The 25,236-nt window shown below is 57.2% G+C and overlaps 3 protein-coding genes and 1 non-coding gene across 12 annotated transcripts in view; 3 read left to right on the forward strand and 1 right to left on the reverse strand.

Moving 5' to 3' along the window:
• The first annotated feature begins 820 nt into the window (after positions 1–820).
• Positions 821–4,230, forward strand: LIN7B (lin-7 homolog B, crumbs cell polarity complex component). Of its 2 annotated transcripts, XM_047836168.1 has the most exons (6): positions 821–898; positions 1,310–1,428; positions 1,704–1,775; positions 2,395–2,604; positions 3,600–3,763; positions 4,102–4,211. In XM_047836168.1, exons 1-6 carry the CDS (start codon positions 862–864, stop codon positions 4,121–4,123), a joined length of 624 nt encoding a protein of 207 aa, XP_047692124.1. In that variant the 5' UTR covers positions 821–861; the 3' UTR covers positions 4,124–4,211. The 2 variants fall into 2 exon arrangements, with proteins under 2 accessions (XP_047692124.1, XP_047692125.1); XM_047836169.1 differs by lacking the exon at positions 3,600–3,763 and having other exon boundaries at positions 4,102–4,230.
• CE2H19orf73 (chromosome E2 C19orf73 homolog) lies at positions 4,084–5,953 on the reverse strand. The gene is given in 4 exon segments (XM_053447899.1): positions 4,084–4,503; positions 4,505–4,660; positions 4,662–4,802; positions 5,732–5,953. Coding segments are annotated over 4 exon segments (717 nt in total). The 3' UTR covers positions 4,084–4,305.
• PPFIA3 (PTPRF interacting protein alpha 3) overlaps positions 5,273–25,236 on the forward strand; it is a 37,257-nt gene continuing 17,293 nt past the window's right edge. For 6 of the 8 annotated variants that reach the window (XR_007147439.1, XR_007147441.1, XR_007147440.1 and 3 more), the window contains exons 1-25: positions 5,273–5,449; positions 9,556–9,810; positions 10,076–10,177; positions 10,548–10,712; positions 11,056–11,130; positions 11,443–11,517; positions 11,837–12,058; positions 13,226–13,372; positions 13,472–13,606; positions 14,011–14,094; positions 14,286–14,417; positions 14,899–14,961; positions 15,105–15,184; positions 15,458–15,602; positions 16,112–16,299; positions 17,413–17,635; positions 18,267–18,430; positions 18,561–18,688; positions 19,664–19,757; positions 20,211–20,292; positions 21,015–21,215; positions 22,793–22,855; positions 24,114–24,289; positions 24,704–24,801; positions 25,010–25,185. Coding sequence is in view for 5 of the 8 variants with exons in the window: in XM_047836153.1 (XP_047692109.1) it covers positions 9,571–9,810; positions 10,076–10,177; positions 10,548–10,712; positions 11,056–11,130; positions 11,443–11,517; positions 11,837–12,058; positions 13,226–13,372; positions 13,472–13,606; positions 14,011–14,094; positions 14,286–14,417; positions 14,899–14,961; positions 15,105–15,184; positions 15,458–15,602; positions 16,112–16,299; positions 17,413–17,635; positions 18,267–18,430; positions 18,561–18,688; positions 19,664–19,757; positions 20,211–20,292; positions 21,015–21,215; positions 22,793–22,855; positions 24,114–24,289; positions 24,704–24,801; positions 25,010–25,185 (3,258 nt within the window). In the remaining 3 variants the exon portion in view is untranslated. Of the gene's footprint in view, positions 5,450–8,396; positions 8,950–9,555; positions 9,811–10,075; positions 10,178–10,547; positions 10,713–11,055; positions 11,131–11,442; positions 11,518–11,836; positions 12,059–13,225; positions 13,373–13,471; positions 13,607–14,010; positions 14,095–14,285; positions 14,418–14,898; positions 14,962–15,104; positions 15,185–15,457; positions 15,603–16,111; positions 16,300–17,412; positions 17,636–18,266; positions 18,431–18,560; positions 18,689–19,663; positions 19,758–20,210; positions 20,293–21,014; positions 21,216–22,792; positions 22,856–24,113; positions 24,290–24,703; positions 24,802–25,009; positions 25,186–25,236 lie in introns of those variants that run through there. The other 2 variants (XM_047836154.1, XM_047836152.1) reach the window with 2 other exon arrangements.
• LOC125153867 (U6 spliceosomal RNA) lies at positions 20,001–20,104 on the forward strand. Its single transcript, XR_007147608.1, has one exon. It is a non-coding gene; the product is annotated as a U6 spliceosomal RNA (small nuclear RNA).

Genomic DNA, 25,236 nt, shown 5'->3' on the forward strand with positions numbered 1-25,236 from the left:
ACCAGCACCTTAGTATCATACACAGCAAATTACCAGGACACGTCCCGACGTTTCAAAATCTGTCCACCTATCCTCCCTGCCTCTGTCCTGGTCCAAGCCATCACGGGATTGCTGGGAGAGCCTCCTGCTTCCACTATGGCTACCATCCAATCCAGTCCGCACACGGTGGCTGCACGGATCTTAAAATACACGTTGGAATATCACAGTACTCTTAGGACTTACCATGAAGTCCAAAATCCTCATCATGTATATGCCAACACACAAGGCCATGCATAACCTGTATGCCGCCTACCTTTTCACCGTCATGAACCACTCTTAATGTTTACCCCGTGGGCTCCTTTCTGCCTGGAAAATGATCCATGCCCCACCTCCTGATGAACTTCCCTCCAAGGACTCTACGTCAGTGTCCCTCCTAGATCATCACCTCCTTACTTCCAATTTGTCACAGTCGCAGCTGGTTGCCTACTTCCCTTCCCCCATAGACTAAGTTCCTTGAGGGCTATGGGTTTGTCCTGCTCACCGGAGTGTCCGGATGTTTAACATAACGTTTGTCCAACAAACGTGGAAAAAAGAGAAAGGGGAGAGACAGATGTGGCGGGCAGGGCAGACCGAAACGGAAGGAGTGTAAACAGAAGCTGCAAGACGAGGGGTCGCAAACCGGACAGACCTTCGGCAGCCGCGGGTAGGGCAGCCAGACAGGCGTGGCAGCAGGTGGGGCGGCCGCGACGCCGGGAGCCGAGCGCACGTCGGGCCGCGCCCCCGCAGGGGGGCGCCCGCCGCCCGGGGCGTGGCCTCGCGCGGCCCCGCCCTCCTCGCCGGAGACCGGGCAGGCGGGCAGCTGGCGGCGGCGGCGGCGCCGACATGGCTGCTCTGGTGGAGCCGCTGGGGCTGGAGCGGGGTAAGCGCGCCAGGGGGCCCTGCCCACCGGCCGCGGCCCGCGTCCGGGACCCCGGTCCCCGCCCCTCCCGGCCAGGCCCCGGCGGGTGGGCGGGCAAATCGAGCGGGGGTGGGCGGGGCGGGGCGCAGCGAGTCGGCCGTTCGTGGGTGTGGGAGGGTCCGTGGGCTAGCGGGCCCAGGAGGGGCGCCCACCGCACAGCCCTGCCTGCGTGCGTATGGGGATTCTGGGGCGCAGGGCGCCTGGCTGGCCGCAGTCTCCCTTGCCACCGGCAACTCTGCGGGTGTCCGACTGAGACTCGGCTGTCTTTCCCGGGATCTGTCTGCGTTCGCCCTTACTGGTTTCTGGCCGCATCTCTCCGAGCTTCTCCGTGTCTCTGACTCTGTGTCTATGCGCCCCGCCCCCGCCCCGCAGACGTGTCCCGGGCGGTGGAGCTCCTCGAGAGGCTCCAGCGCAGCGGGGAGCTGCCCCCGCAGAAGCTGCAGGCCCTCCAGCGAGTCTTGCAGAGCCGCTTCTGTTCTGCCATCCGGGAGGTGAGAGCAGCGCGGCGCCGGGACGCAGGCGGGCGGCCGCCCGTCCTGATCGTCGCCCCGAGCTCAGGGACTACGCCTCCCAGCAGCGCCGGGGGGCGGCCCGCCTTGGGGTGCCAGCGCTTCAGCTCCGGGTTTCTTCGGGAGTTGTAGTTTCCTCGGGCTCCAGGTCGCGGGGGCGGGGCGGATCCTTGGGTGGGAGGGTCTGCGGGCCTGGACTCCGGCGTTGAAGGGAGCAGGGGGCTGGTGGCTCGCTGATGCTGCTGCGTCCTCACCAGGTGTATGAGCAGCTCTATGACACGCTGGACATCACCGGCAGTGCTGAAATCCGGGCCCACGCCACGGCCAAGGTTGGTGTCCCCCACCCCATCACCCACGCTATCCGCTGAACTGCATGGTCTGGTTTAGTATCTTCCTAAAGTCAACTGTGCCCGTTTCCTCCTTCATGATTTTTGCCGAACCTATGTACCAGCGTTATTGTTATTTACTGATCTTTTCAATAATCTCACGTTTTACTTAAATGTCATATAAAGGCATCTGCAGCAACCGCCAGTGGAAGCTAGTACCGCATACCTGACAAGAGGATACCCTTTAACACCTATACAACGAAATAGCATTAAACACTGAAATCTTAGTAAACTATAGTTGTATGCTATTTCTTGCCGCCCCCTGGAGGCTCTCAGTTCCTTCCAGGCCTTGTTTTTCTCTGTTAAAAATCGAGATTGGCAAGTGGTGAGTATTTAAGAGGCACTCATACCAAAATGGAGACATTCTCTTTGATGTCTGAAGCATTGAGAGGGAACTAAAAGGGACTCATAACAGTGTGAGCTTGTGTTGAACGGCGGCAGGTGCCCCGTGAGTGGGGAAAGTGATCTGGCCTAAATTGCTCTCCCTGGCCCAGATCCTCCCCCCTCGTCCGTACACCCACCAGGGAGGGGCCCTCACCTCCCCACACTTTTTCTCTCCTAGGCCACGGTGGCTGCCTTCACAGCCAGTGAGGGCCATGCACATCCCAGGGTAGTGGAGCTGCCCAAGACAGATGAGGGCCTGGGCTTCAACATCATGGGGGGCAAGGAGCAGAACTCCCCCATCTATATCTCCCGTGTCATCCCTGGAGGCGTGGCTGACCGCCACGGAGGCCTCAAGCGTGGCGACCAGCTGCTGTCCGTGAATGGCGTGGTGAGTGGGGACTGAGGCTGGGCTCCCGGTCTGTTCAAGGTTAGCGCAGTCCCTGCTTTTGACATTCATTCAACATGCACCGCTTGAGTACTGCCTCTTTGTCCAGCCCTGTGCTGGGCACCGCTAGAGACACTGAAAGAAGTTTGCCTTAGCTCCCATATTCAAGGACTCCTTTTTGGTGAGAGAGATAGACTCTGACTGAAATAATCTTGATCCAGGGAGATAATAATGAGGAAGCACAAAGCATTATGAGAGCCCAAATGGGACACTAGACCAGCGTAGGTGAGGGAAGTTTTTTGCAGAGGAAGGAACATTTGAGTTGGGTTTTGAAGGATGCAGAGGAGTTCTCCAGGCAAATAGGGTAGAGAAGAGTATTACTAGCTGAGGATGTTGTAGGTCAGGGCTGTGACTCTACACTCCTCTGAGCTGAACAGAAAGGGCTTGGGGCCAGCCATGCAGGGCCCGAGTGTCAACCTGGGAAGCTGGGACTTCATCTCAAGGGTTCTGGGGAGCCTTGGGAAGGCTGTGAACAGCGGAGGGATAGGCTCAGCTTGGAGGGGTCGAAGGACCCCTTTGGAACTCTGTAGGGGATGGACTGAAGGTAGAGACTGGAGGCCAGAAGTTCTAGGGAGGAGGCTAGGTGAAAGTCCCTGGGGAGAAGATGAGGCCTGAACTGGGGCCAGGGTGGCAGGGACAAAGTAGGGAGTCAGAGCAGGAGGGATGGGGCCGTGGAACAGCAGGCTTTGGGGAGGGAGGGGATAAAGGTGGACTTGGAGGTCCGGCTTGGTGACTGAGGGCTTTGAGGGCTTGTCCCTGACATGAGGAACTTGGCAGGTTTGGGGGGAGGAGGACGCTGAGCCAAGAGTGAATGTGCCTCTCCCAGAAGGACACAAGGCCCTGGCAGCCCGGGCTGGTACCAGGCTCACTCACAGTAGGGTCGGGGCTGGGTGTGGGTGGGAGGCCCCAGGCCCAGGTGTCTGTACACCGCCCTGCAGAGTGTTGAGGGTGAGCAGCACGAGAAGGCAGTGGAGCTGCTGAAGGCAGCCCAGGGCTCGGTGAAGCTGGTGGTGCGTTACACGCCGCGCGTGCTGGAGGAGATGGAGGCCCGCTTCGAGAAGATGCGCTCTGCTCGCCGGCGCCAGCAGCACCAGAGCTACTCGTGAGCCCTTTGCCACCACACCCCTGCGGCCTCCACCGCCTCCTTTATCCCCAGAGTCCCAGACCAGACCAGTGACTTCTGGGACCTTGATGGCCACCACCCCCAGCCCCGGCTCCTCTCTCTGGGGTTCTGACCCTTGACCCCTGACCCAGGCTCTCACAAGCTATTCTGGCTAAATCCTTTGGGGGGGTCTCCTAGGCTCACTTTCATCCCAAGGTCTGCAGCCGACTCTCCAGAATCCCTCAGTCCACTGCCCTGGGCCCAGGCCCGGCTCTCTCCCATGCCTCCCCGGGTCCCCTTCCCTGAGCTTGACTCCCCTCTCTTCCCCCTCTTTGCAGGTCCTTGGAGTCTCGAGGCTGAAACCACAGATCTGGACCCTCACCCTCACCCCCTCCCCTGTACAGTATTTATTGTCACCGGCTCCTTATTTAAAGATCTTTGACCCTCATTGAGTGTCTGTGTATCTGTCCTGCATCCTGGGGCTAGAGTGTCTGGAGATGTTGGGGGTGGGTGGAGAGAAGCTGAAGTCCAGAGACTGCTTTTCAGAGCCTGAGAGCAGAGGCAGAACTTTCCCCCAAGGTCTGAAGGCGGTGGTTGGCCGGCTCCCTAGGCATAAGTCCGAGGCGGAGGATGGGACCTGGTCTGGGTCCGACTGCGGGGTCAGAGCCGAAGACAACGTCCCCTGCCCTTAAGAGAGACTGAGGGCGAAGGCCAAACCCCTTCTGTAGTTGGTCTGACGGAGGAGTCCCGAGAAGCTGCAGAGCCTGTGGGCAGCCTCTGTGTGGGCGGGGTGGAACGAACCATTAGCTTCGTTCGCCAGGGGAGGCCTGCAGGCCGTACTATCACCAGCGTGGGGGGTGAGGGTGCCGCGTGCAGTTCCCTAGGTGGGCGCAGGGGGTGCAGAGTAAGGTGCACTCGCCGACCGGCCATTCACCCCACCTTCCAACCTGAGCGCGTGTCTCCGGGAGCCGCCCCCGCCTTAAAATCCAACCTTTAGTCCCACCTCACCGTCGGTCCAGCCCTGCTGTCCCGTGCGGCGCTAGGGCTAGCGCGCGCCACCTCCGGGATCCGGGGTCGCGACTCGCATTCCACGCCGCGCGCCACTAGCTCCAGGTGACATCATCCCCCTGCCGGGCTCCGCCCCCCGCCCCAGCCGCCGCACGCCGCGAGCTTATTGGCCGGCGCTCCTTGAGCCCCGCCTTCCGCTCTCCGCCCGCGCGACCCCTCCCAGTCCGTGCGGAGGCGGGGTTTAGCCACCGGCCGGCTCCGACGACGCCTTCCATTGGCCATTCAGGGCCGTCTGTCAGTCTCCTGTTAAAGGGGCCACGACCGCACGGGAGCTGTGGGGGGGAGGGAGGAGGAATTTTTTTGGGGGGGAGGTGGGATTTTGGGGGCGCTGGTGGGCACCCCTGGATCTGGCGGCTTCGGCCTCGCGGGGGGGAGGCTGAACGGTGATAGGGGCAGGGGGCTATTTTAGGGGGTAGAGGTCTGTGAGACTGTGAGGGGGAGGGGGGTCCCCAGCGCCCAAGCCGGAGCCAGAGACGCGGAGCCCGCGCGAGCGGCGGAGACAGGGCTCCGGAGCCACAGATCCGGGCCCCGGCCGCCGCCAGGGGCCCCGCCCGGTCCCCCCACCCCACCCCACGTCCCTCCTGCAGCCCAGCTCCGCCCGCAGCCGCCGCGGACCAGGTAGGTGAGAGCCCGGCCCAGCCCGCTTGGCAGCGCCCACCCCGGGGACCCCTCGCCGAGCCTCCCTCGCCTTGCCGAGATCCTGGACTCCCTTCTTTATACCCGGGGGCCCTGGAGCCCAGATTCCACAGCCCAACCCCAGACACTCAGGCGTGCCCCTCCCGGTTCTCAGAGTCCCCAACCGAACCCTAGAATTCCAGGCGTACTGCCGCCTTGCGCCTCGTCCAGGGCCCAGGAGCCTGGATTTCTCAGCTCAGCCCCGGGAGCCTCCTCTGGACCTACATTCTCTTCCTCGGCCCAGTCCCGGGAGCTCCAGACACCTGCTGTGGCTGTGTCAGATCTCCCAGCTAGGGCCAGCTGCCCCCCGTCGCGTCTGCATAGTCCCCTATTCGTGCACCGGGTCTGCCCATCTCCAGCCCTCCGGCTTGAACAGCCAGCCCGGTCCCTCAGTCCAGGCCGGCTCGGCGGCCGCCCTGGACACAGGCCCGCTCTGGAGCTGTCCATGGTCAGCTCACTCGGCAGCCTCACCTCCCCCACCTCCTGCTGTTGCTGCCGCCGGGGAGGGGGCGCCTGCGGCGCCGGGATCCCCCCAGCCGCGCCTTTGACCCGGAGATACCCGGGGCCTCTCTGACCCGGGCGCCTGGGCCTCAGGGCTCCTCTGGCCAGCCTCTCGGCCGCGTCCTCAGTACCCCAGGTTTCTGGGACCCCAGCTGCTTCTCGAGGAGTCAGGGCTTCTGAATGTTCCTGCCTAGTCCACCTCAGGGACCTTGGCACCCAGGGATTCAGCTCCCACCTGACTCTGGGAACCCTGTCAGTGTTCACTCCGTCTGCCTAAAGGCCCTAGCTGGTAGCCCCCAGCCCCTCAGGACCTGGGAATCCAGTTTCCCAGCTCTTGCCCCCTTTAGAAACCCAGTTCAGCAGCCCCTGTGCCCCTCAGGCAATTATACCCAGGCTCCTGGCACCCCAGCGGCTGCCTGACTAGGGATTCAGGCACCATGACTCTCTCCCTTTCAGGGGCTTGGAATGCAATTCTTAATGCAATTCTCTGCCTTCTGCCCACCTTTCCCCCCTTGGAGACCTAGATGCTTTGTCCCAGGTCCTGTATCCCCTTCAGGGACCCAGGGGTTCAGACCCCAGCTTCTGTGCTGCTCACCAAAGCCACCTGCCACAGCCCTCCTTCCCAACAAGGACTTGGGCTCCGAGCTTCCATCCCCTGTCCTTTATCTCCAGGAGTCCAGGCCCCCACCAAGTATCTAGACCCTTAGCTCTAACTCTTAGGAACCCAGGTTCCTACAGCCTCACAAACCCCATCTACTTGACATCTCCCTTGGCCTTAACAAACCCCTGCCTCGTCCCCATATCATCTCGGGTGCTGGGGGCTCTCTACTCTCTTCCCTGAGACCCAGCTTCCTGAGATGTTTCCAACACCCCATCAAGATGTTCCTATGTTATGATGTCTCATCCTCCGAGTGCACCTTCTCAGGCTGATGAGCCAAACATACACCCCTTCCTCTAGATGCGTTCTGTGACCTAGGTTCATCAGATGATCTAGAACCTACCCGCTATCTTCCATATTTCCGGTTAAACTGTGCTCTTGCAATGCTCTAGATTCATTCTGAATCTGAGAACACTCTCAGTCAATATCTCTGTTCCGTTTTCACCCAAGGTATATTCTAAATTCTAGATTAGGCGGTCAATTCTAGGCGTGTGTTTCCCTAAGGAATTCAAATATCTTGGTAGTGCCCCCAAGCTAAATGCTGATCCCTCCTTCTCACACGTGTTCCAAATTTTTCGAAACCAGAACTTGCTGATTCTCTGCGAACATTTTATTTTAGGTGTGTTCTAGGCTCAGCCACATCCTTGGCACTGTTCTAGATTCCTTTCTCTCCCCGGGGACATTCTACATTCTAGAACATGTGTGTTCCAGATATGGGCTCTAGCTTTTTTCCAAATTGGGCTGTCAATTTTAAGAGGCACTTTCCTGTTTTAGGTTCCAATCCAATTCTGCGGTCTTAAATCTAAAGGATCCCCACTGAAATGTTGTACGTCTTCCCCCTTTTGCAGGTACTGGGTTCTAGGCCCATCCATTCCCACCTTTTCTGTCCATCTTTTCCCTAATGTGACCTTTGTGTAGAACTTATCTCCTGGCGGATCGTGGGCTTCCTCCTCCATCTGCTACTTTAGCATTCTTAGCAGGCTCTAGGCTCATCTCCTCTTTTTGGAGTCTTCAGCTAGAAATGTCCTCATTTCCAGAACATCTCTCCCCCCTTCCTTTGCCAGCTCAGTCCTTATGCCAGTAAATTCCCAATTCCCAGCATGCTTCTGCGTCTTCCCCCAGGCACTTCTAAGTTCCAGGCAGACTCCTTGCTACTTTCTAGGGTTTTTTCCCACCTCCAGGGCCTGTTCTCAATTCTGAAGCATATCTTCTCCCTTCTGTCTATCATGTAGACACATGATAAAGCTAAGAGTGTGGCTCTTGATTTGTTCTTTGTTGTACCTGCATCCCTGGTAGGTGTCACTTTCTAGATTATTTCTCCTGACTGGGTTCGTTATGCATTGCATTAGGTATGTTCTTAGATATCATTCTGCACCCCTTTGTGTTCAGGGTTCTTGGGTGACCCGGATACTCTTTAACATATTGGATCGCTTTTGGCTGGTTCAGGATTCTAGGTCTGGGTTCTAGAATGTGCCCCTCCCTCTCCTTAGCCCTATGTGAGGATTTTACTGTACATTTTCTGCCCTCTGTGCTGTATTCACGCCAGTGGCTTTCTAGATTCTACATCCAGCCTTGCTAGATCTCATTTCGTTCTCAGTGCATTTGAAGTTCCGGAGCGGCTTCTCTAAAACATCCTGTTTGCAGCTCCTGAGTAGGTTCTGGGTTTTAGACACGATGTTGGTCTTGACCTGTCTCCTTATACACATTGTCATGAGTTTGGCCTCTGAGTGCTGGCATGCCGGCGTCTAGATTCCCAGGTGTACCTCTTCAAAGACCAAGGCGACTGTCTGCCTCCTCTCCCAGGTTCCAGGGCCCTCCAGCCCCTCCTCTTCTCACTGGAGTCCAAGACCCCAGTTCCAGGTTTTGGACATAGTCTGCACATTGGGTGGGGCTGGGAACTATCCACTCTCAGAACCGGTTATGCTGCTGCCTGAAGGGACAGAAGGAAAGGAGGGAACAGAGCGAAAGTCCCTTCTGCTTTCCACCGGGCCAGCTGGACCCGTCTGACCTGATGTGTGTGGAGGGAGCGGCTCAGGAGACCTCCCTTTATCTCCGCCCACAGCTCATGCACCCAGATTCCTGGGACCTGGGGGCCTGGACTCCTAGGTTCTGGGGGAAGAGGGGTCTGAAGGCTGGGATTTCTGGGTCTGAGGTTGGAGACTGAAAGCTCAGATTCTTGTGTCCCTGTCTGACCCCCAGGATTGGGGAAGAAGCGGCTGGAGGCTCAGACTCCTGGGTCTAGGGGAAAGAAGGGAATTGGGGACCTAGCCTCCTGTGACCTGAGGTAGGAGGGAGCTGGATCTTGGACTCCTAGGCTGTGGGAGATGGCTAGCAAATGGAGTGGTTTTTAGATTCTTCCGGAGCTGGGATCCAGATATCTGGAAAATTGAGGGCAGGATTTGGGCTGTATAGGTCACATCCCTGTGACCTTATACGGTGCCACTGACCTAATTCTGTGACCCCAGTTCCTTGGCCTCCTGAATGCATGGTTCTCGTTTGAGCTTCCGGTTTCTCACTCATGCAGTGGGTTAATGCCGGCCCCCAGCAGGGTCAGAACAGGGAGAGACTGATTTTCCCATATTGACTCAGGCAATGGGTCACCTGGCTTTGGTTTCTCTGACTAGACTGGTCCTAGATTTGCTGCCAGTGCCTGATGGCGTCGGGCCTCGGTTTCCCCAGATGCTCTCACCTAGGTAGCTGCGCCTGATTTCGTGAGAGCAATGGGTTTCAGTTTATCCTGTGCCATGATCAGAATGGATGGACCTCAGTTTCTTCAGTACAAAGCCTGGGTTGCGCCGCCTCAGTTTCCACCATGTAGTATCCGAATGGCCGTGCCTCAGTTTCTCGACGAGGCCGGTCTCTGTTCCCTGCCCCCTCCCCACTCCCGCAGGCCAGCACCGCCGCCATGATGTGCGAGGTGATGCCCACCATCAGCGAGGATGGCCGGCGGGGCTCGGCGCTGGGCCCGGACGAGGCGGGCGGCGAGCTGGAGCGCCTTATGGTCACGATGCTCACGGAGCGCGAGCGCCTGCTGGAGACGCTGCGCGAGGCGCAGGACGGGCTGGCTACGGCACAGTTGCGGCTGCGCGAGCTGGGCCACGAGAAGGACTCGCTGCAGCGCCAGCTCAGCATCGCTCTGCCCCAGGTCTGGGCGGCACCGGGGCGGGGCTTGCGGGAGGCGGGACCTCGACCACTGAAGGCGCGGAGGGGGCGGTCCGGAAGGGGCGGGACTTGGCGCTTAGAAAGGAGGGGGGGGGGAGACCGTGCCGGTGATGGGCGGGGCCTGAGCCGCGGAAAGGGGCGGGGATTTAGCAGGGAGGGGCGGGGCCTTCAAACTCCCAGTCCTATGTAATGAGGGACATGGGGAAAGGATTGATCTAATTGTCCGGTTCCTGCCCACATCTGGACAGGAGTTTGCGGCTCTGACGAAAGAGCTGAACTTATGTCGGGAGCAGCTGCTGGAGCGGGAGGAAGAGATTGCAGAGCTGAAGGCGGAGCGGAACAACACGCGGGTGAGGGGGCGGGGTGTGGGGCGGGGCCTAAGCGGGGTGGGCGGGGCCACGGGGGTTTGCAGCCTGACCCATCATTTCTTTACCCATCTTGCCTCCCTACTGCCACTGCCTGGCTGTCTCCTCTGGTCCCCTCCTTGCTTCATATTTTCTCCCCTATCTCCGTAATGGCTCTCTCTTCCTGCACTACTCCCTCCTTGACCATGCCCCGACCTTTCATATCCTTGTCTTTTCCTGACCTCTCTCCTTTACCCCTATGCTTGGCTCCACCCCTTCCTCCGTGTGTCCGTCCCACCTGTCTGAACCACCCTTGTCCTGACTCTGCCTCTCTTCCCTTGCCTCTTTTCCTTGGCCCGGTGACCTAACCGTGTAGCTTCTCCTTGAACACCTGGAATGCCTGGTGTCCAGGCACGAGAGGTCACTGCGCATGACCGTGGTAAAGCGCCAGGCCCAGTCCCCGGGTGGGGTCTCTTCCGAGGTGGAGGTGCTCAAGGCTCTAAAATCCCTCTTCGAGCATCACAAGGCCCTGGATGAGAAGGTATGAAAATCGGATGCAGAACGAAAGGCTGTGGTTGGCTGGGGCTTCCCTGGATAGGACAGATTCTGGCTGTGACTGATTGGGGATGTCCTAAATGGGAAGAATGTTGCCTGAGATTGATTGGGACATGCCACTTCAGATTGGGACTTGACTGATAACAGAAAAATTAATTTGGGAGGGGGGGCTACCAGTGGGTGGGGCTGCCTTGGTAACTGGCTGGAGCTGCACACACACCATAGATAGAGTAATGCTCGTGTTGCCCCATCAGGCCGTGCCAGGGGTTTTCTGCCTGTCCTAGATTGGGTCTGATCTCCACCTCACTCTGTCCTGTTCCCATCCCCAGGTCCGGGAGCGGCTGCGGATGGCGCTGGAGCGGGTGGCGGTGCTGGAGGAGGAGTTGGAGCTAAGCAATCAGGAGGTGGGGGCGTGGCCAAGAAGGAGGAGGGACTAAGGGGCTACCAATGGGGCGAAGTTGATTGGGTGGGTTCGGGGCTAAGGGCAAGAACTGAAAGCGGAGGAAATAGTTGGACGGGGAAAGTTAAGACTGTAGAGGACAGGGCCACAAGGAGGCTAGGGGGATGAATAACGGTGGACTCCATGCTGGGCGGCCAAGGAGAGACACAAGGATAGACTGGGGGTTGGGATGGCCTCAGCAGGACCAGAGCCAGTGAGAAGTAGAATTGGGGGCTCTAGGACTCCCTTTATCCTGATCTCCCTTTCCCGTTCCCAGACCCTGAGCCTTCGAGAGCAGCTGTCTAGGCGCCGGTCGGGGCTGGAGGAGCCCGGCAAGGAGGGGGATGGGCAGGTGAGAGATGCAAGTACCTCGCTCCCCTTGCTTTTCAAGGATCCCCATCCCCGTGACCTCCACTCAGCCCCCTGACTTTGTGATGGTCCGTTTAATGTTTGATGCGATCCTCAATGTCTCTATGACATCGGAAGTCCTAAGAGCCTTTCTGGCCTTTGACCTCTGATTCAAGTCATCTAGCTAACTTCTGTGACCTCCAGGACCCTTACTGGTCTTTGATTCCCCTGCCCTCCGTCAACTTTCTCCTTACATCCTCTCTCTATCTCTGTGTCCCCCACTCTGGGTTCTGTCCCTTTTTCTCTCACTGTCCCTACTCCAGCCCCTTGCCAACGGCCTTGGTCCTGGCGGGGATTCGAACCGGCGCACCGCGGAGCTGGAGGAGGCCCTGGAGAGGCAGCGTGCGGAGGTGTGCCAGCTGCGGGAGCGCCTGGCGGTGTTGTGCCGCCAGATGAGCCAGCTGGAGGAGGAGCTGGGCACCGCCCACCGCGAGCTGGGTAAGGCCGAGGAAGCTAACGCCAAGCTCCAGCGCGACCTCAAGGAGGTGAGGCCGGAGCCCCTGCTGGGCTGCCCTCTGTCCCTCCCTCCCCCTAACCCTCCCCGTCCCCCTTCGCCCAAAGTCACAGAGCTCAGGAATGGTGCAGGCCTGGATTCAGTCCACAAGCTGTGTGGACTCTCCTCCTCTCTGAGCCTCAGTTTCCTCACCTGTACGATGGGATTTATGACCCTTGCCAGAGGGTTGGAACATGACACATACATGGTAGGCGCTCAATGACTGGTCGTAGTTAGGTTACCGTTGGAAAATTCTCTGTGCTTCTAAGTTGAATTCCTTTGTCTGCATTTCACCCCATCCTGGCTGAGGCCCCTTGAGCCTAAGTCCTACGCCCCTGGGACCGCTGGGAAGTGTAGGGTATGGATTCTGGAAGTCATCTGATGAGAAACGAGAGTGAGCCTTTTTCTTCATCATTGGGACTTTCGCCTCCGCTTTTGAACCTCGGTGGCACTGGGACCTGTTGGAAAGTGTGGTCCCGCCTCACGGGCTCCCAGACGGAAGTCCATCTCCCATGAGACCCTGGGGCACCGTCTTAGGTTTTCTAAGCATGTGTGACCCTGGGGCTCTTGGGAGATGCTGCCTCCTACATGGAAGGGACTTTTGTTTTTTATGAGACCCTAGGGCACTTGCTCTGTGGTTCTAAGCCTAGGCTGTGCTAGAAGTTGCTGAAAACCTAAGGCCTGGATTTTTTTTTTAAGTAGTTTATTATTTTTTAAGTAGGCTCTGCCCCCGGTGTGGGGCTTGAACTCATGACCACCAGATCGAGGGTTGCATGCTCTACTGACCGAACCAGCCAGGCGCCCTAAGGCCTGGATTTTTGAGGGAAGTGGGCCAAGAAGAGTGAAGACTTCCCTTCCATGGACCTTAGGTCATCCATAGGGGGAGGGTCTCAGACAGTACTGCCCTAGAAGCTCATGGAAAGCGTGGTACCACCATTTCAACCCTCCGGTGGTCGGTCGGGGTCTTAACGTTGGCTATTCCTGGGAGTTCTTGGCAGGTGTGGTTCCATCATTCTGACGCCCCGATACGGGAGACTTCATTTCCCAGGATGCCCTGGGGTGTCTGATCCGGGGTTCTAAGCCTACACTCCCCCCCCACCCCCACCCCCCGGGGCTTTCTGGGAGCTGTGGTCCACGTGAACTTTTGCCCCCTCCGCAGGCGCTTGCGCAGCGGGAGGATATGGAGGAGCGGATCACGACGCTGGAGAAGCGCTACCTGAGTGCCCAGCGTGAGGCCACGTCGCTGCACGACGCCAACGACAAGCTGGAGAACGAGCTGGCCAGCAAGGAGTCGCTGTACCGGCAGGTGAGGGCGTGGCCAGGGAGGTGCTGTGGGGGCGAGGCCGTGGCCCGCGTGACCTAGCTTCTCCCGCTCTCCCCGTCCCCCATCCCTGTCCTCCCCCAGAGTGAAGAGAAGAGCCGTCAGCTAGCCGAGTGGCTGGACGACGCCAAGCAGAAGCTTCAGCAGACGCTGCAAAAGGCCGAGACCTTGCCTGAGATAGAGGCCCAGCTGGCCCAGCGTGTGGCTGCGCTCAACAAAGTGAGGAGAGGCCAGGGGCGGGAGTGTGGGGTGTGGCGTCTGGGGATGAGACGGGGGTCTTCCGTCTAGTAGGGTAGGAGACTTGCAGCTGGGATTCTGGGGAAAGGGGCAGCGCCCGGGGTCCAGGAAAGTGAGGGAGCTTGGAATGCAGGCAGGGCCTGGAGGTTTGGTGGGGGGTGTTTTCTAGTCTGTACTGAAAGGATGGCTCGGAACGCAAAAGAGACAGAACAGAGCCTGAGGAAAAGACGGGGCCTGAATCCTAGTGCGGAGTCTGTAGCCCTTCGAAGGAGGAGCCTGGAGCGCGGGGGGCGGGGCCTGGCATCCAGCCTTGGGGGAGGCGGGACCTTGGGCCCAACTGAGTCCTCGCGGAGCAAAGTCAGATGCCTTGGGGTTCCGTCCACTAGGCCGAGGAACGTCATGGGAATTTCGAGGAGCGGCTTCGGCAGCTGGAGGCCCAGTTGGAGGAAAAGAACCAGGAGCTGCAACGGGTGAGCAGGCGGAAGACGGGAGAGGGTGGGGCTTTGAAGCGGCGGGGCGGGGGGGGGGGAGGGGGGCGGGGGAGGTAGGGCAGGGGGAGGATCTGAGGTGAGGGGGCAGAGTCGGGGGCGGGAGCTGAGAGCAGGGGCGGTGCTCTGGGCCGCGTGGGCTTGATCATCCCCTTCCGCCGACTTTTGGGCAGGCCCGGCAGCGGGAGAAGATGAACGATGACCACAACAAGCGGCTGTCAGAGACAGTGGACAAATTGCTGAGCGAGTCCAATGAACGGTTACAGCTGCACCTCAAGGAGCGCATGGGGGCGCTGGAGGAGAAGGTGTGCCCCGACCCGACCCAGGACTCCAGTAACCCGGAATCCTGGACCTCCTCTTGCCCGAATCCCCGGGCCCCAGACCTTTCCCCGTAATGGTAGTTGAGATCCCAAACCTGGGCATTGCGAGTTCGAATCCAACAGACTTCTCTGGTCTGGCTGGTACCATTCTCTCACCTGGTCTAAACACCCCGAGGGCTGAATTCTGGGGCACCCAGAGCCTGAGTTCTTGGCTTTTCCCCAAGCCTCTGATCCTTGGCACCCTCAAACTTTGAATCTTCATGATGCAGGATGCCAAATTCTGGGGCTCCCAGGGATTCCCCTCCCCAGATGCATCTTTGGCCCCACAACCCCCATGCCCTCCAGCTCACTAGTCATGCCCACCTCATTCCCCTGGGGTTGCCTTCGGCCAGTCCCTGGACACTTACAGCCCCCAGGACATGCCTGTTTCAGGCTCCACCCCTCACTGCACCCGTGTCCTCCACAGAATTCACTGAGTGAGGAGATCGCCAACATGAAGAAGCTTCAGGACGAACTGCTGCTCAACAAGGTAAGGAGGGGCCTGGAAGACCCCCGGGGGGTGGGGGGGATGCCTGGGACCAGGGACACGGAGCGGGCATTGCTGGGAGGGGAAGGCTGTTTCTCGGGGATGGGGCAGATTCTGAAGCGGTGCTTCCAACTTTCTCCCACCAGGAGCAGCTCTTGGCAGAGATGGAGCGGATGCAGATGGAGATCGACCAGCTGCGGGGCAGGCCACCATCCTCCTACTCCAGGTGACAACAGTCCTTCTGCCCACAGGAGCCCCCTTGGCCAAGCGCAACCTTTCTGATGGCCGGGTCTTCCCCACCCCCCACTCCCTGTCCTCCCAAAGCTTCCGCTGACTCCTGTTATTTTTGACGCCTGACTTCATGACTTCTGACCTTTCCTGACCTCTGACTTCAGATCCCTCTCCCCGTCCCCTGACCCCAGGCCGTTTCCCATGACTCCTGACCTCTCTTCCCTTTTCCTGACCCCTTGGTCTCTGACTGCCCTCTCCGTGCCCACAGGTCTCTCCCCGGTAGTGCCCTGGAACTTCGTTACTCCCAGGCACCCACATTACCTTCTGGTGCCCACCTGGACCCCTATGGGGCCGGCAGTGGCCGGGCAGGCAAGAGGGGCCGCTGGTCAGGGGTCAAGGATGAGTCCTCCAAGGTCAGCAGCCACTTCTGGGGCCTGGACTGAGCAGGGGGTGGCGTCCAATGGCTCTGGAAGGGGGCTGGGCTGAGAAACAGGGTCTCCTGGACCCATGCTGTCTTTTTTTTCTCCCACAACTCCATCATCCCCACTTGCCTGAACATCTATTCACGTGGATATCCTGCTACCTGGTGAGAACTTTACAGGAATGATGAGGTGGGGAGAGGGGTGGGGTCTGGGGGATGGGCAGGGCATAGAATCCTACAGTGGGGGTGTAGGTGAAGAAAGGAAGGGGGCTGGGTCGAGGGAAATGGTGGAATCAGGAGACGGGATAGAGTCATGGTTGGTCGAGGCAAGGGACCTGTCAAGAGACAAAGTCGGGTGGGATCACATGGTGTGGCCAGTCATTTTCAGGGGACATGGGCAGGGTCATGGAGGGTGGACAAGATCAGTACAGGTGAGGGAAGACCCAGCACCTACTTTGGCCACCACCCACCTGGCATCCTTCTGTCCCCACACAGAGACAGGAGTGGGAGCGGTCTGCCCCTGCGGGGTCCATGCCACCCCCGTTCCCTGGGGAGCTGGATGGCTCAGACGAAGAGGAGGCTGAGGGGATGTTTGGAGCTGAGCTACTTTCCCCCAGCGGACAGGCCGACGTGCAGACGCTGGCCATCATGCTTCAAGAGCAGCTGGAAGCCATTAACAAGGAGATCAAGTGAGCACTGGCCCAGTTTTTCTCTGCCCTGCCTGAGCTGACCCCATAGCCCCTCTGGCTCTGGAGACTGATCTGAAGGTCTGAGCGTATCTCCTGTCCTACTAGCTTCAAGGAACTCCTCCAGCCCAACGCTCCCTCCAGTAACGAGGATACCCCAGGAAACACCCAGAAGTCTCCTATGTTATGTGCTTCTTATCTATCTATCTATCTATCTATTGTTTTATTTATCCATCTATCTATCTGTGTATCCATCTATCATCTTTCTATCTATTCCCCATCCAGTATTCACAATTGCCCAATACACCAAAGACTGCATCCTGAAATGCCAAAGTTCTTAAGCCACTACACCAAGAGTCCTCTGATACACCATGGAGGTCATGGCTTCACACAACTAATGCCCAGAGTCCCCCGGTATCCCAAGAATCTCAACACAACACAAGGTCTCCAATCCAAAACGCCAAGAATCTCATCCTAATACTTCAAGAACCTCAACTCAAGATACCAAGAATTTTTACCTAACAAGAATCCTCAATTTATTATAAATCCTCCACTGCCATAAAGTCTACCCTGACTTCCCAGAAATTGCCCTGTTTGGCAATTTTCTAACAACAACTCTTCGTGGGTCTCAGCAGATATACCAACATGACCACCACTTTCCATCCAAAGTCATTCATTCTGAGTTGAGGCATCGATTCACATACCAAATGACTCCGTGAAGTTCCACATCCTAGGTGGACCTCAGAGTCTTTGATCTTATTCTGATATTATGATCTTGCTTTTTTTCTCTCCTCCTTGGAATTTGACCTCCCGCTCTGTAATCTTTACGATTTTACAGAACCATGAGCTTACCATCCTGGTAGCCTTGATGTAGACCCTAATCATCCTGTTGTCCCCCATTCCTCCATGATCTCTGGAACTATGATGATCCCTTGACTCCCATTGAACCCATGAGGCCATGATGAATAATACCTCAAGACCCTCTAACCTCATTGTGCTTTCCCCAGAAATTCTTTGTGCCCCATCAAGCCTTCCTGGCCCTTTGGGATCCCCAGATTCTGTCCCCCATTGCCTGCCTCTGTCCTCTCATGCACTCTCCCCCCATTCCCTCCTCAGGCTCATCCAAGAGGAGAAGGAGACAACAGAACAAAGGGCTGAGGAGCTGGAGAGCCGGGTGTCTGGCTCTGGCCTGGACTCACTGGGCCGCTACCGCAGTAGCTGCTCACTGCCCCCCTCCCTCACTACCTCTACCCTTGCCAGCCCCTCCCCTCCCAGCTCTGGCCACTCAACACCCCGTCTGGCACCTCCTAGCCCTGCCCGCGAGGGCACCGACAAAGCTGTGAGTGTTCTGAAATCCTTCATTTGGTGGGGTGGCCAGGGGAAGTCAGATACAGGGCTCCCCAACAAACAGCAACAATAGCCCCTCACACCAGTGATTTTCAAAAGTAACCTTAGCTCTTCCTAAAAGTTCCAACTTAAAGGGCATAAAGCCTGAGCTACTGAGTTTATGAACCTTAACTTGAACTTTAGTCAAATCTGGCCTGCTTTTACCTGTTGTATGCATTAAGTTTCTATAAGGTTTTTTTTTGTGACTAAACGTACATTTGAGAACTACCATTAGATCATCAGAATTGACCTTTGGGGAGGAATAAAGTATATTAGGCCTATTTTACTACCTTAAACCCAGTTTCCCAGCTTCCAGAATGAGTAACTTATTAGCTTTCCTTGAGTCTGAGCAGATCCCACTTCTGACACCAGAAGCTAGGATACATGAACACTGGTCAAGCTCCAGTGGGACTCATTGCTGTTATATTTCTGCAACTCACCCCTACTTGATCTAGGCTACCTTCAGAAATGGTACCCAGAACCAAGGCCATTCCAGACACTCCCTAGTAGACATCCCAACTAATGAAGAGCCCCCAACATGACCCCTCCAATTCATTTCAGGATCTCTGCTTTTCTGTCCCCAGAATCATGTCCCCAAGGAGGAAGCTGGTGCTCCACGAGGGGAGGGACCAGCCATCCCAGGAGACACCCCACCTCCCACTCCCCGCTCTGCCCGTCTTGAGAGAATGACGCAGGCCTTGGCACTGCAAGCAGGATCCCTGGAAGATGGGGGACCTTCACGGGGAAGGTCAGCAGGGACAAAGGATGGGATGGGGAGGGGCTTGCTTGGGAGGATGTATCAGGGGGATGGACAAGGACTTGGGAGAAGAGCAGACATCCTAGATGGAGTCGGCCCTTACTCTGTCCTGCTCACCCAGTGAAGGCACCCCAGATTCCCTGCACAAAGCCCCCAAGAAGAAGAGCATCAAGTCATCCATAGGCCGTCTCTTTGGCAAGAAGGAGAAGGGACGAATGGGACCACCAGGCCGGGACAGCTCTTCTCTGGGTGAGTACTCTGATGCCAACCCTGTTTTCCTTTCTCTCTCCCTTTCTCCCTTTCTCCCTTTTGCCCTTTCTCCCTTCCTTCCTTCCTTCCTTCCTTCCTTCCTTCCTTCCTCCCTCCCCTCTTTCCTACCTTCCTTTGTTCCTTCCTTCCATCTTCTTTTTCACAAATTCACTTGACATTCATGTGAGTCTAGGATGTGAAAGGGGTCAGACTTAGCAGAGGTAGCAAGAAGGAGGAAGGACAAGGAGAAGGTACTCTGAGCCCTGCCTGTGTGACTTGGTGAGGAGAAGGCTAAACAGATTTATTTCATTTACCTCTTTTTAAAAATGGTTATTTATTTCTTTTGAGAGAAAGCGTGCAGGAGCAGGGAGAGGGGCAGAGAGAGGGAGGGAGAGAATCCCAAGCAGTGTAGAGTCTGATGTGGGGCTCGAACTCATGAACCGTAAAGATCATGACCCACGCTGAAATCAAGAGTTGGGCACTCAGTTGACTGGGTCACCCATGCACCCCAGCCTATTCTTTAGTAGAGAAGGAGAGAGGACCGCTTCAAGGCAAGGCACATGGTGTCCTGAAGCCTGCTCATACTGGCTTGTGAAAGCCAACTTGCAGGCATTTAGTGAGCTGCTTGACATTACCTTGGTAGCTTGAAATTTGTGGGATTCTTTCCGCCATGGAAACCGACAACCACTACAAATCGGGGAATACCCGCTCCCTCCCTGGAGAGCTAGTTGTTAAACATTTACCACCTTACCAAGGCCAGCCCCAGGAAGACATCCCCATTTTGGGGATGTCCCCAATTCACCGCCTGGGAGGTGCAATTGGTTCCTGCTTGGCTCTGTCATTTCCTCTCTGTGGCCTCATTTACGACTCCCTCGGGACCTCTGCTTCCCTGGCATCCTTCTCAGCATCCCCCAACATCAAAGAATCTCCTTCCCACTTGAGACTCTCCAAACTCTGGCCCCTCCCTGCCTCCAGCAGGAACACCCTCAGACGAGACACTGGCCACGGATCCTCTGGGGCTAGCCAAGCTGACAGGCCCAGGAGACAAGGACCGAAGGAACAAGAGGAAGTGAGTGCATGCGTGGTGGGGGGGGGGGGAGGGGGGAGGAGCGGGCTGGTGGTCATATGTGAGAAGAAAATGCTGGAAGGGGATTTGCTTGCCTGAGAACTTGGGAACCCCCAAGTTTTTATCATTTTTTTCCCTCTTCTTTCTTGTTTGGACTGGGGGAGACCACTTACAGAGATTCACTTTTTTTTTTTTTTCTTAAAACCTCCTTCCAAATTTTCTACTTTCATAAAAAGTGCTTTGGATGCTCACTTTGGCAACGCATATACTAACACTGGAACGATGCAGAGAAGATAGCTTGGCCCCTGTGCAAGGATGACAAGCAAATTCACGAAGCATTCCATTAAATAACAGAAAAGGGCTGGGGGGGGGGGGAATTTGTGGTAAAGGGGCCCATCCTGGAGGGCTGGGGGTCTCTACTCCTGAGAGCTCCTGCCCTAAGCCTCTGTCCCCCAGGCACGAACTTCTGGAAGAGGCCTGCCGCCAGGGCCTGCCCTTCGCCGCTTGGGATGGGCCCACCGTGGTCTCCTGGCTGGAGGTACTGGGGCCCAGAAATGCCCTGATCTTGATCCCCAACTCCTGTGACTGTGACAGCCCTGCCATTGAGTGCTGCCCAGCACCACCCCGCATCCTCCTTGTAGCCCGAAGGGGGCGGGGGGACGGAGGCCAGAGGGGGATGAGGCCCCGGGAGAGGTCAGCCTCGCTGTTGATCTAAACAGCTTCCTCCTTCTTCTCCCCCCATCCCCTGCCCCTTTGGCCATGCCCACCTCGGCCCTACGCTCCGCTCCTGTGGTCTCTCTCTTTCTCTCTCTGTGTCTCCCCATGTCTCTGACTGCATGGGATTCTCTGTGTCTTCTCTTCTGTCTCGCTCTCCATCTGTGTTTTTGTCATTCCCCACATTTCTTCCCGTGTCTCCCTCCCAATGTCATTGGCTTCTTTCTCTCCCCATCTCTCTCTCATCTCTGTATGTCTCTCCTCATCTCTGTCTCTCCCCGTCCCTCTTTCCCCTGTGACTCTGGGGGTTACCCTCTGACTCTCCCCCTTTCTCCCCCTGCTGTGTCTCCTCCTGACGCCCTCTTGTCTGTTTGCCTTGCCCCGTCTCTGTTGCTTCTCACCGCTAACTTTCCCACCTCTCTGTCTCCCCCTCTCTCCTTTTCTTTCTGTTTCTCTCCTGTCTCTCCCGTTTCTCCTCCCATATTGTCTCCGTCTCCATGCCCTGTCTCTTCATTCCCTCCCCGCCCCACCCCTCCTCCGGCCCAGCTGTGGGTAGGCATGCCTGCATGGTATGTGGCCGCCTGCCGGGCCAACGTCAAGAGCGGTGCCATCATGGCCAACCTGTCGGACACGGAGATCCAGCGGGAGATTGGCATCAGCAACCCCCTGCACCGGCTCAAGCTGCGCCTCGCCATCCAGGAAATGGTCTCCCTCACCTCGCCCTCAGCGCCCGCCTCCTCCCGCACGGTGAGTGTCCGGAGGCCAGTCCCAGCCCTTGCCGCCTCAGGGCCCCGCCTCTTGTCCTCAGACTAGCCAATACTGGGCTCGCTAACTCCAGCCTGGTCTCTCAGACTCCCTTCCCTTGATCTCTCACCTGGATTATCCCTGGGGTGGTGGGGTGGGGTGGGGGGTGGGGGAGGTGTTCCTCCTCAGGTCTCCCTGCCTTCCCTGTACCCCCACACCTCAGTCTGTCTTATACAGAGGGGACCCCATCCTGGAGAAAAAGTTGAATTCATGTGGTTCCTTATAAACCCCCCTTGATGAGCACCCCCCACCCCCGGCTTAGCACATGCTGCTCCTTTTCCTGGAGCAGCGCCCCCCAACCCCCACCCCCCACCCCGTCCTGTTTCTCCTTCTTATCCTTGAGGCCTCTCCTCAAATGTCACCACTTCCAAGAGGCCTCCCTAACTCAGCAACCGAACTGGTCACCCGCCCCATCACCCCAACACATTAACACCTAATTTTCCTCCCTAGTGTTTATTGCCTTCTAATATTTATCCTTTGATCCGTGAAGAAACTAATTCAGCAATTGTTAACTCCTTGCCCTGCTTGCTGTGTGTGTGTGTGTGTGTGTGTGTGTGTGTGTGTGTGCACGCGTGCGCACTCGTGTTTATCTGAAGCCCTTGAATGTAATTTGCGGACGTCATTACTGGTTAGCTTGAAAAATGACTTCTGCAGGGCACCTGCTAACAATAAGAACATTCGCCTACGTAGCCACCGTGCCCTCATATCCAAGGACGTTACCATTATCATCAAAGTCATCTATTCAGTCTATTTTCAAATTTCCCCTCGTGCATCCCAGACCCTACCAACTGTGCACTCGTGAGGAGCTACATAAATGTTTTTGAATCAGTGTATGAATTCGTAACCCGTGGGGTTGCTGGGTGCAGGTGGCCAATAAATGTGACTACGCATCCCCATATCACCCCCCCCCCCCCGCTCCAAACTTTTGTCCCATTGCTGTATCTGCCACCTCACTGTGAATCCATCTGTGTGAGGTCAGAGAGGTGACGTTGTGCCCAGGACCACACAGCAAAATACCAGCAATTTACCTAAATTTGTCGGACCCCGGACCCTTTCTTCTTCCTCTTCTCCTGCTTCTTCTTCTTCTTCTTCTTCTTCATGTTTATTTATTGTTTTTGAGAGAGACAGAGAGACAGCACAAGCGGGTAAGAGGCAGAGAGAGAGAGGCGGGCGGACAGAGATCCGAAGCAGGCTCTGTGCTGGCAGCAGAGAGCCCGATGCGGGGCTCGAACTCAAAACCCGCGAGATCGTGACCTGCAACAAAGTCAGGCGCTTAAGGGACTGAGCCACCCAGGCGCCCCCAAAGCCCATGTTCTTTTGCCTGGTACACAGTAGGTGCTCAATAAATGATCATTTGTTTTCTCCTCCGCTGCCTGACCCAGAGCAGTGACTGTCCTTTCTGAGGCAGAAAGCAGAATGTATATAAATGGATCTGGCCTGGGCCTCTAGGAATACTACCCGGTTCCCCTCCCCTATCCACAAGCCCTCTCTCAACCTCCGTAACACCCCTTGTCCCTCAGTCCACAGGAAACGTGTGGATGACACACGAGGAGATGGAGTCCCTTACGGCAACGACCAAGCCTGTGAGTGCCCCCTGCCGGCGACCTTGGGGGTGGCACTAACTGTCCCTGGGGAGGGGTGGGGGGGCGAATCTCTGTCCCTTCGTCTGTCTATTCGTCTGTCTGTTCGTCCCTCCCTCCCTCCGCCGTCCGCCTGCCCCTTAACCCACCCCTTCTCTCCCCTCTTCCCACTAACGGGTCAGGAGACCAAGGAGATCAGCTGGGAGCAGGTAGGGGGCGTGGGGCGGGACGTGGACGCATGAACAGGCTGTGCACGCTGCATGCACACCCCTCTTTTCCCAAGCCCCACCCCCACCCTGGCCGCAGCGTTCCATCACCACCGCGGGGGGGCGCTGCACTGAGCTGGGCTTTGGACCGTCTAGTTGTGGCTTGTTGGGGGTCGGTGTAAGAGTCTGGACTTTTCCATTGTTAGCGTGGGGCATGGGCCATTCCATTATCGTGAGTTGCGGGGGTCCAGGGCTGTTCCACTGCTGTAACTAGAGGGAGACATCGAGCAGTCCGTGTTCTCTATGGCTGGGAGGGAGTGGGACCGGTCCGTGTACTGGGGCAAAAGGGAAAGCATTTTGGGGAGGCGGCAGGTCAGGCCTCAAGTTGGGGGGGAGGAGGAGGAGCTACACTTGGTTCTCAAGAAGGGGAAGGCTTGAACTCCCCTGACCTAGGTTAGACTGGGGTCTTTGCCTCCGGTCAGGGGGAGGTATTGATTGTTTCCTTATGCTACAGGGAGTGCAGGACTTTGGGCTGATTCAGAATATTGTCCTGGGCCAGATATAGCATTAATATTTTTGGACAGTGCCAGAGTGATGGATAGATCCATTATCGTTTGTTGTGGGAAGAATCCGTGGTCCTGACTTGGGGGGAGTAGTGATGTTGGACTAATCCATTGTTCTAAGCTGGGACAGTGGTAGCCTAGTGCTTCGCACACCGTGCTGTTCAGGTGCCCGAGGATCTTGTGAGAATGCAGATTCTGATTCAGTAGCCTTGGGGTGGGGTCTGAGATTCTCCAGTTCCAGAAAGTGCACAGGTGATGGTGATGCTGCGGGTCCACGGCCCCTACTTTTGAGTAGGCAAGGGTCTATTCTGTCATTCCGAAGGAGTAAGAGACAACTGGATTGGTCCATTGTCCTGAGCAGAGAATGACCATTGTCCTCATATGGGGTGGAAAAAGAACAACCTTGGGTCGGGGGCTGGGGTGCACCCTTTCATACACACATGGGAAGGGGTCAGAGGGCCTGACCCCTCCCCCACCTGCCCATGGCCCCAGATCCTGGCATATGGTGACATGAACCACGAGTGGGTGGGCAACGACTGGCTGCCCAGCCTGGGCCTGCCCCAATACCGAAGCTACTTCATGGAGTCGCTGGTGGATGCCCGCATGTTGGATCATCTCAACAAGAAGGAGCTCCGGGGTCAACTCAAGATGGTGGACAGCTTCCACAGGTGGGGGCTGCCCGGCCAATGGGGGCAGCCCAGGGGGGAGCCTCACTCCCAGAGTCTTTGGCCAATGGGACTGGTGAAGGGACATTCCTTGGACTATCCTTGTCCCTTTAGCCTGGGTTCTCAGGAAATCCCGACTTCCGTGCCCTTTCCACAAATAAGATAGTTCACTAGGAAAAGTCCACGTCCTCGAAAAGCTTAGTTAGCTAGTTGACCCCATACCCTGCCCAGGGGAACCAATAGGCCCTGCCTGTTGGAAACACCCCAACTCCTGGGAAGGTCAGCAATCCGTAAAACTGACCCTGTGGAACAACTCCCCAGCCTTTCCCAGAAGACCGCAGCCAATGGGGAGGGAAGAAACAGCAGCCATTGGGGTTGTCCAGGCTCATCTGTGACCCCACTTTCCCTATTGCTCAGGGTGAGTCTGCATTATGGGATCATGTGCCTGAAACGGCTCAATTACGACCGGAAGGACTTGGAGCGGAGGCGGGAAGAGAGTCAGACCCAGATCCGAGGTGAGTAGGAGTGTAAAGGTCTCCCTGGCAGCCAGGTGGAGGATTTGAGGACGGGTGAGGGAGGAGGTATGATTAGGGGAGGCGGGGGACTGGGAAGGCAGGAGCAGGGGCCTTTGGGGAGGGGGTGGAGCCAGCATGGGGGCGTGGCCAGGATGAGGAAATGGGGGTAATTGGACCAGCTAGCAGCTGACAGTCCCTTCTGTCCCAGACGTGATGGTGTGGTCCAATGAGCGGGTCATGGGTTGGGTGTCCGGACTGGGACTGAAGGAATTCGCCACGAACCTCACGGAGAGCGGGGTGCACGGGGCGCTTCTCGCCCTGGACGAGACCTTCGACTACTCCGACCTGGCCTTGCTCCTGCAGATCCCCACGCAGAATGCGCAGGTGAGCTACCGCTCGGGCCACACTGGGCCACACTGGGCATCCCCACCTCGC

Source organism: Prionailurus viverrinus, chromosome E2 (assembly GCF_022837055.1).
Source record: "Prionailurus viverrinus isolate Anna chromosome E2, UM_Priviv_1.0, whole genome shotgun sequence".
In the NCBI taxonomy this organism is placed as follows: Eukaryota; Metazoa; Chordata; class Mammalia; order Carnivora; family Felidae; genus Prionailurus; species Prionailurus viverrinus.

Coding starts and splice junctions, on each gene's coding strand:
- LIN7B (XM_047836168.1), top strand. CDS start 862: ATGGCTGCTCTGGTGGAGCCGCTGGGGCTGGAGCGGG. Junction 1,429..1,703: donor TCTGTTCTGCCATCCGGGAG/GTGAGAGCAGCG, acceptor CGTCCTCACCAG/GTGTATGAGCAGCTCTATGA. Junction 2,605..3,599: donor TGCTGTCCGTGAATGGCGTG/GTGAGTGGGGAC, acceptor ACCGCCCTGCAG/AGTGTTGAGGGTGAGCAGCA.